This window comes from Poromitra crassiceps, assembly GCF_964638095.1.
Source record: "Poromitra crassiceps genome assembly, chromosome: 6".
Lineage (NCBI taxonomy): Eukaryota > Metazoa > Chordata > Actinopteri > Beryciformes > Melamphaidae > Poromitra > Poromitra crassiceps.
This window is the reverse complement of record NC_139627.1, coordinates 27,151,021-27,160,933: the sequence shown is the minus strand read 5'-3', so window position 1 is coordinate 27,160,933 and position 9,913 is coordinate 27,151,021. Positions and strand designations below refer to the sequence as shown.

At 41.7% G+C, this 9,913-nt stretch overlaps 1 protein-coding gene across 1 annotated transcript; it reads right to left on the bottom strand.

The window, feature by feature from the left end:
* Positions 1-1,968: 1,968 nt before the first annotated feature.
* On the bottom strand, positions 1,969-9,283 carry ftcdnl1 (formiminotransferase cyclodeaminase N-terminal like 1). Its single transcript, XM_083639071.1, has 6 exons — positions 9,148-9,283; positions 6,738-6,858; positions 6,297-6,392; positions 5,701-5,856; positions 4,758-4,946; positions 1,969-3,697 (listed from the first exon to the last, which is right to left on the bottom strand). Exons 2-6 carry the CDS (start codon positions 6,850-6,852, stop codon positions 3,270-3,272), a joined length of 984 nt encoding a protein of 327 aa, XP_083495197.1. The 5' UTR covers positions 6,853-6,858; positions 9,148-9,283; the 3' UTR covers positions 1,969-3,269.
* Positions 9,284-9,913: the final 630 nt, after the last annotated feature.

Here is a 9,913-nt window from a genome sequence, read left to right as displayed (position 1 = left end):
AACTAAATTATTTCAGTAATCTGACAAAAATAATTATTCAAATAGATTTTTTAATAGCGTTTTCAACGACAAATCGGTTTCATTCGTAATTGGCACACAAGACACCACAGCTGCAACTGGTTGGCCTAATTAGTAGTGTCTGCAGACAAAATGCTCTTATCAACTGATTAATCCAGGTGTGGCAGAGCAGCGGTCGGTTGTCGAGAAATAATGACCGGTGAATCTTGTTGATTGACCAATCAGAATCGAGTATTCAAGAGAGCCGTGTTCTAAATATATATATATCATCATGAGTAGCGGGTGAGCCTAGGAATCTCGCGCGCTATATCCCTAGTTTATAAAAGGGGCAAGTGGGCAATCTCTGTCTGTTTCAATTTTTGTCCCACTGATGATGTCACAGTGATGTCATAAGAGTAAAATCATCTTATGACATCACTGATGATGTCATAGGCACTGATATTTTGGTTACAGTTGGGCAATTGTGACAACACTGATGATGTCACAATGTCTATGGCATCATCAGTGATGTCATGAGGGATGCGAACTTGCGCTGTGCATGCCAATAGAGCAGGCGAGGCTGCGGGCGAGGCTGCGGGCGAGTCTGCGCAGCGGCTGAGCTGTGTATGCGACCTGCTGGGTGGGCGAGCCTAGGAATCGCGCACACACAGCGCGCAAGCTGCCTAGTATATACTGTATATTATGCACCAATAAATCATCACAAGGCAATCTCACTCTGACCCTGCCAGTGTGCCGCATCTATATTTGTCCGAGGTATTATCAGCTCTCAAATCCATACCTCCTTACTAAATGAATGTGCTGCTTTTCAATACTATTGGCCTTATGTAAGAAATGAGTGGAATCATCTCGCCCCAGTTCCACTCTCCTGTCCTCCGGCCAAATTCCCCTGCATGTCATCAAACGGTTAATAATGCACGTCAGAACCGAAGAATATACTGTATGTATAGATGCTACGAGAAGCCATTATCTGGCTGTGCAGATGTATAAATTAAATTTACACATAGCCTATACAGTATGTTGAATGGCAGTGGGGATTTATTGAGTGTTAGATTTTGATAAACAAAATATACTACCAGTCAAAAGTTTGGACAGACCTGATTGAATGTATATATATCTTTCATTATTTTGATCTAAAGGCATATACTTAAATGTTTGAAATGTGTTTCTTAGAGAAATAGCGTAGTATGAATGCCTAAGTATGAATGGCTAATTTCTTTCCAAAGCCATTGCCTTTCCATCAAGGACGGCTACATTAAAGAATCTAAAACATGAGTTTTGATTTGTTTATCACTGCATATTATTTCCATTTGTATTATTTCATAGTTTCAATGGCTTTACTATTATTCTACAATGTGGAAAAATAGTACAAATTAAGACAAACTTTTGACTGGTAGCATATTTAACTAAATGGTTATAATAGCCATGAGAAACAATAAACTCCAGAGAGAGAGCGCACAAGCGAAGCAGGTGATTTATCATGCTGAAATGAACCGTTTCACTTCACTATAACATGTTCTTCAGCTCAACGTTTCCAGAAGAAGACTTTGTCCACGACTTGTGATAAAAATAGCCTTTTCACAAACAGATGGTGACTCTCCCACAGAGCTATGCCGGGTAAGGCCGATGATGGCAAATGATGGGAAAAGTCATCAGTAGAGACTCATCAGTAAACACTGTCCTATTCACTGCAAACAGGAAATGATCACACAAAGAGCGCTGGCTCAGACTCCACACTGGTGGAAGTTCAAATATGTTGAGGATTTATGTCTTTGGCCTCAAATGTGGTAGAATAATATGAGAAACACAAAAACAAATCTCTTTTTCCACATCTGTCATGATTAGGCAGGCAGGTATGTTACAGAGGAACTGAAAATATTTCCTTCAATTTAGCTCGAATGCCCCTGAAAACATTACCAGGATGAAGATCTATTTGATGGATAAATTATTTATTCCACACAATCATATTAAAAATGTTATTAGACAATCCATTAATACAAGAATGAGGCTTCTACAATATAAGTGGCTGATGAGAACTTATATCACCCCTGTTACACTGACTCGTTGGTCCCCTAATATTCCTGATACCTGTAGTAAATGCTTTGTTGGAAAGGGTACTCTATTTCATTGTGTATGGGACTGTCCGAAGCTACAAAAATACTGGGAGAGTGTTGTTCAGACGATAACAGAAATTGTTGAAGTTGAGGTCCCACGTCAAGCAAAATTATGTGTTTTAGGTATTTTTTCAGTTAATTTTATTGGTAACTCAAAGCAGAGGACTTTGATAGATTTTGGACTCCTGCAGGCCAGGAGGATGATAGCTCTGTCCTGGAAAAAATGGAAATACCATCAATACAAGTTTGGAAGAGGGAGATGGCAGCCTGTATGGCGCTAGAACGCCTGACTTATATCTGTAGAGGAAGGGCAGAAGATTTTGAGAGGGTATGGGACCCTCTGATATCATTTCTAGCTCGTTGATGTGCATTGTTTTTTGTTTTTTATTTTTATTTTTTATTTTTTTATTTTTTTGTCTTTGTTTCGTTTTGTTTTATTTATTATTGTTTTGCTTAGTTTAGTTTTGTCTTCTTAATATAATTATGTAGTATGTGAATTTGATTACTATTGTCTGTCTGTATGTGTAATATATGTGGGGAGAAAAATGTGAAACTGAATAAAAATATTGTTCAAAAATGTTATTAGACAAAATTGCTCTAGAAAAATATATAATTTCGTTACAGGATAGCACCACTGCTTTATGTAAGAGACTGGATTTCAGGCAGTTTTGCTGCATAATTGCAAAAATTAAGCAACACTTTATCTGGGAATCACTTTTGTTATCATTTCTAATCTTATTGAGGATGTAGCCTTATTATTATGAATATAGTTTTACTGTACCTTGTTGTAATTCAGTGATTCAGTGTTTAAATTGGACATCAAGTAATTCATGTTGTATCTAAAGCATGAATTGAGCATATTTTGTATGACAATGACGTTAAAGATCATTGTTCTTGATGTCAGGAAATATTAATCCATGCGCGTATGGTCAGTAAAATTGCATACTATCATTATAGAGGTTAATATATCTGAGTCATATCTATGACTGAATCATTAGCACATTCTCAATGCTGTGTAAACAATTGAGGAGAGATTAAATACTCAAAACACTTGGATCTAAATAAAATCATATATAAAAAAATTAAACCAGAGATGATGTTCTGTAGTTGAGGTTTGGTTGGCTCTATGGGGATTGGGTTTCACATGTGGATCCTGCGCTGCTCCCTCCAGAACTCTGCACTCCCTCGGGACAGCGCTCCCCCTGCCAGGTCCCTGCACTCTGCGGGGGTGAACCCCACCAGCGCCGTGCCCGTGGTGTCCACCCCCCGCTGCCCCGCCAGCTCTGCCACCCTCTTCGTGATGAGAGAAGCTGGAGCGTGACAGTAGGTTTGACCGCTGATGCTGAAAGAAGGCCATGGCTCACCCACGCTCACACGGCTCCCCTTCACGCTCTCCACGTTGCAGGCGATCTCGACGGCGCCCTCATGCGGCAGAGCGAGCACCTGCACTCCCGGCAGGCCCCCCGAAGCAGACTCCCTGATGGCCGCCGCGATGTCGCGCCCCGTGGCAATGTCCCGGGTGTTGATGGTGACGTTGCAGTTCATTACATACGGACTGGCCCCGACGCCTGCAGATACACGAGGGGAGTCGTGTACGGATGGGACGATATACCGAAATTTATCGCAATACAGAAATGTACCAATATGCATCATGGAGCAAGATAAATAGATAAATAAAATCGAATATTAGTATTATTAGTATTAGTAATTTTGTGTTGCTGTAGTAATCACAAATGGGATAGATTGCCCATCACAAATTCACAAGCTCTCCATTGAAATTATATTGTCTGTACTTTGTTGTGACAATTTCAAATTGGTTACATTTCAACAGGCCAATGCCATTGCAGATAGGTGTCTGAAAAATATAGTAGTACACTCAATCAGGTCCACACATTTCACTGGTACTGTAAATATGAAGTCAAAAGCACCTGCATCGCATGTGCTGACTTCCTGCCTGATTTTCTCCATCAAACAGATTTTCAGCATCACTCACCTTCCTTTCCTTATTATTTTAACCCCTTCTGCCAGGGCTGTCTCACCTAGGAATGCACATTTTTAATCAAGTTCCTTAATGATGGTAAGTGAGGTTAACGATCAATTAATCAATTAATCATGAGCCTATGTTAAAAAAATGCTTTTGACCTAGAAAATGCTACATGTTTTTTTTTACACCTATCTTTAGGCCTACTAAGTTAACCAACCAAACTCATTTGTGCTGTATTTCAACATTGCACAATGTTTACAATGGATACTGTTGTCTTTTTGGGTGTGGTGTAATTCCCCTCCACTGGACTTTTTGCTTGCTTGGTTTTCTTCTTCCTCTGTATTCATAGTATTCCCATGATGTCACAAGCATTTCCGTACCAATATGGCGCTACAATACACACAGCTCATTGGCTGTTTGAGTCATTTGATTGTAATCACTTGTTAATTGATTACAATCACCTGTTGTTTTCCAACCAAGATGGCCGTGTGGTGATGTAACAGAAAACTATCAATAAGCGGTGAAAGTTAAATTGCGCCCTTGTGGCAAATCATTTCAGCAATAAAAATGTGAAAATAGCACATAGCCTGCATTGCCGATTAATCTGTTAATGTTTGATCGAAATTCTTAACCCCTCGTCTCACCTGTGAGGCCGTATCGTTTGTGCGGCTGCGGCCCCATGTCGGGCTTGATGAGCTGCATGTCTGGTGTCTTCTTGAACCAGCCCATGTCCCTCCTCCTCTGGGCCAGGGGGCGCTGCAGTGGCCTGTCCGCCCAGCCGAACAGGAAGACACTGGAGCCCTGGACCCGCTCCGTCAGTCCCTCAGCCACAGCTGCTCCCAAACCACACAGCATGGAGGGGTTAGCTAACTAGCACATGGAGTGAATGAACGCCACACACACTCACTTTCATACACAAACCACATTAGTTTATTTCAATTTTTGTCCCGCTGATGATGTTACAATGTCTATGACATCATCAGTGATCATTGACCAAAATCATCATATGACATGACTGATGATGTCATAGGCACTGATGATGTCATAGGCATTGTGACTCGAACAATTGTGACATCACTGATGATGTCATAGACATGGTGACATCATTGTAATCAATGATGTAATCAGTGAGTGATGTCAGCAGTGATACAAAGTTGAGCAGTTGTGCACTGCGCATGCCAATAGAGCAGGTGAGGCCACGCAGTAGCGAGCCCGCACAGCACGCAAGACTAGGAATCGAGCACACATAGTGCTCGAGATGCCTAGTATCTATCTATCTTCTATGTATCTATCTATATTATATAAAATATCTATATATATAAAAGGGACAATGTGAGCTCTGTCTGTTTGTTCTGTTTCAATTTTTGTCCCACTGATGATGTCATAGTGACATCACTGATGATGTCATCAGTGACAGTGATGTCATAAGATGTGAAGTTGTGACATCCTCAGTGATGTCATTCATCTGTGATGTCATAAGAGTAGGTGAGCCCGCACAGCGGTCGAGTTGCAGGGCGGGCTCGGCAGAAAGACACACACACACACACACACACACACACATACTGACACACAGACACAGCATCTCACCGCGAGCCTCCTTGGCGCAGTCCTCCGCTGACACCTCCTCCCCCAGGGGGTAGAGAGGTATCAGGTCCACAGCACCCATACACGGGTGGACGCCTGTATGACTCTGCATGTCGATCAGCCCACAGGCTCTCTCACATGCAGACAGAACCGCCTCCCCTGGAACACATCAAACACACCGTCAGAGCAAAGTCCAAGCAACCCAACAACGAACTACCAGTCATCTAAAATAGTCAATTTTATATCTTAACTGCTGTTAAAATTCAGCGTGGAGTGGATTCATTCAGCAAAAAATATGGATTGACTCTTAATTGTACTGAATGGGACAAAGGTGAAAGATTTTGCAATTTTGACAAGGATAAGCTGATTTATTTGCCTTTGAGTGGGACTGCAGCACATACAGACTGTAAAACTAGACAGCTTTCTCTGCATTGTTATAAGATAAAATGGATAAGTGTGACGTGTCATATCTGCATTCAAGGAGGTAAACATTCATCTGATCTCTAAACAAACAAAATGTTCCTGCTAGAACTGTTTCCATTTACATTTTGTGTTAGAATTTGTATGAGTATCATACAAAAATTCAGTTGAAGACATACTGATAGAGTCAAGGCTGGCCACGATGGTGATGACGGAGCGGTTGTAGTCATGGTCGTTGAAGATGTTCAGCACTGTCACCTCCTCTCGTCTCACACCTGATATGACATAAATATATAGAGAAAAATGACTGTCCATTCTCACTGTATCTGTTGTCAGTCACCTGCTGTACATTCAGACTAGAGCCAGGTGATGTGATCGAAATCAATATCATAATAATCATAAAGACTTTTTCCTTTAATATTGATGTATCTGTACAGTTAAGTATATCATAATATGGCTGACATTTGCAAAATCACATGCTAAATAAGCCAAATAATATTCTACCCATTGAACCAAGTGGTAATGTCAAACAAAACCGGATTCAAATTCAAATGATATTCCTAGAGTGTTGATGAATGATCATATTGACTTATTATCACCCGGGCCTAGTTCAGACTTGCCTCTAGCATCATATACGGCGGCCGTGGCCACACTCTCCACAAGGTCTTTCCTGCGGGCCTCGGACACGTTGAGGAGGCAAGCCACCAGCCGACGACCCAACGAACCGGAGGCCATCTCTGTCTGCAACACAGCACAGAATCTGTCTCAGTGTGCTGCTCTGAACACATGGCTGACATGTAGGAGAATGCCTGATTACTCAGTGTTGTTGCAGATCTTTGGAACAGACTTCAGAGGGAGTCAAAAGTAAAAAAAAAAAAAAAAAAAAAAAAATCTGACATGTCGGCTACTGACACTGCCACAGTAACACTGCCAAAAATAAGCTGGGGGAAGAGCGATGAAAGCATGAGCTGAAATAAATGTCTTCTGCTTTGTTTTTTGTTGATGCACTGTTTGTCACCATGCATTTGTGTTAATAAATTGTGTCCAGTTCACTTTTGCTAGTGTGCAGAATGTCTTTACTTCTAACCCTTTTCACTAAATGAATTGCTACCATAAACCTAATTGACTAGGGGTGTTACAATAATATTTGAGAGGCTATTTCTACATTTAAAAAAGAACAAAACAAAAAATGATATGCTATTCAAAAAAGCACAGCTTCCTTATTTTTTTGTAGATTCATTATTGTCCACTCACATCAATAATGTGTGATTTTCAAAATGATGTTCACAAATGTCCACACAAAGACTACAGTACTGAATGACTGGAAGGACTTCGGCCTAAAAGGATCAAAGCAACATGAAACAGATTCATGTTATTCCACTCATCAACTTGAACTTCAACAGTTCAATCAATCAGTTTTCAATAGGCTATATGCATTCTGGTTCTGCCCTTCACCGACGGGATTGTGGGCCAAAATATTTGACTGGTACTCGAAGGGCAGAAATCGCCATCTTCGGCTGCTCTGAGATCTCTCTGGGCTTCCCCACAGCTGTGCAACAGTCTCTGACACTGGGGACAACTGTTGCCAAAAAACTAATTCTGAAAGAATCGAAGTCCCCCTGTTCACCTTCTTTCCAACTGTGGTTGATGGACATGATCTGTGTTAAGGATGGAGAGGCTCAGATCCCTGAGAACCAACTCATTCAACTGTTTGGGACCCGTTTCTAGCCTACCTTGGCAAGGTTGGGGGCAGTGGGTGACTTGACCGTCTGTTTCTTTGGACACCTTGCCGTGTGACCCCACGCGCGACATCTCTACAAGTACATATTCACCCTATATGGATAGTAGCACCACATTATAATAACTGTCGATATTATGTGTTTTTCTTCATTTTCCTTTCCTGTGTCTGAGCTTGTTTGTTTTTGTTCACATATTGTTCAAATTTAAAAGAGGGAGACCCTGTATCTGAGTGTTTAATAAAGTGTTTAATTATTTATAAAACTTTGTCTGGAAATCGTTACAATACACTACTTGCACATCTCCACTACTTCCTGAAATGACCGAGTAGGGCATGGTTTCCTGTCCTACACTATAGACCAAATCAGCGGGATGTTTACATTTACTTCCGGGTACCCCTGGGTCCACACATTATAATGGCGGTGAACGGCACAAACTGACGTGTTGAAGACAAAAACAGACAAAGAAGACAAAAATGGTTCGTCCGTGTTGTGTTGTTGTTTAATATCATTCATAACAACACTTTCACTAACGTTAGTGGAGACCAGACTAGCTTATTTACCTGTTGGACCAGACCAGAGTAGACTTGACGCTAAATTAAATTAACGTGGCGTCGGTAGCTCTGTCTGTAACGTTAACGAGTCTGCTCTCGCCGAGAAGAGCCTGGTGACGCGAGGTTACGAGTCTGCAAAAAAACAGCGAGTTTGACAGACAAACAAACATTATTAGCTAGCTAACACTACATAAAACAAACACAGAAGAAAGGCTAGATACGTCGGACAAGCATGTTTACCAACCGTTTAACCATTTAAATTGAAAGTAGTCGGCCGAAAACAACGAGAGGGTTTGACAGCATTTATTTGACAACACGCACATTTAAACCTGCCGCCTTCCCCAAGTGGTACCCGGAAGTACATTTGTTTACATGGTGACGTCACGGTGATTTGGTCTATTGGATGAACTGATTAATGTCGGTGTGCCTGACTGCTGCAGTCACAACAACAGTGATCAGGCACACCTGACATTAATCAGTTCATCCAATAGTGTAGGACAGGAAACCAAGATGCCCTACTCATTTCAGGAAGTAGTGGAGTTGTGCAAGTAGTCTCTTGTGTAGTAGTGTGTCTCTTTAAAGCCCCCCCCCACACACACACACACACGCTGTGTGGAGAAAACATGCCCAAAGTCCAGCTGCTAACAACTCATTACATGTATCCGGACCGTGACATAACATGCAAATCAAACTCATGCACTAGGACCTAACGCCATACCAAACCATAAAATTGGTCATACTTGCGTTACTGGGGATGCACGTTCATAAAGTCATGTGCATACAGTTGTTGTTGTCTGTTGTACCACAGACTTGCACACCACATGCCCAAATGCAAAAGGGACAGCTAGGTGCGCGGGACGATGCGAAATTCACTGATCTCTGGTGTAGAAAAAGCAACACAGCACTGACTGTAGACGAGCTACTGTTGGTCTTTTGCACATAAATCTGCTGAGAAGTAGAATTTAGCATGTGCAGCTAAAGACTCTACATTAGTACTATCAAGATAGTTCCACTCCTGTGGTACGTCCACTGGGTACGTCTCCCATCCGGAGATTCCGGAACAGGACAGCTAACCAGCTCACAAATGTGATCAATCATAACAATGGATTCATAACAATTGATTCTCATTTAGCAGTAGGATCGCTAATGTATGCATAAGCAAATGTATGCAATCTTGATGATTTTATTTGAAATTGGCAATCGCCACACTACGCAAGCGTGTAGCACCTGCTAAGCAAAAACGGAAGTAAACAAGGGTGAAACCTCTCGCTGTCTCGCTGGTTGGCTGTCGGACTCGGAAGAAACCGAGAAACCGAAGAAACAGCCATGCGCAGATGTGCTATGCTTTGCTGGCGTTTGTTGACAATACACGGCGCCACTTTGTGGACAAAACCAGAATTACCACCGATGCCAGTGTGTCGTTTCTGCGTACTAGAGACACGGCGGCGGTTAACCTAGGTATGTACACTTAGTGCAAGGATGGGTGTGACGACCAACCAACTACGT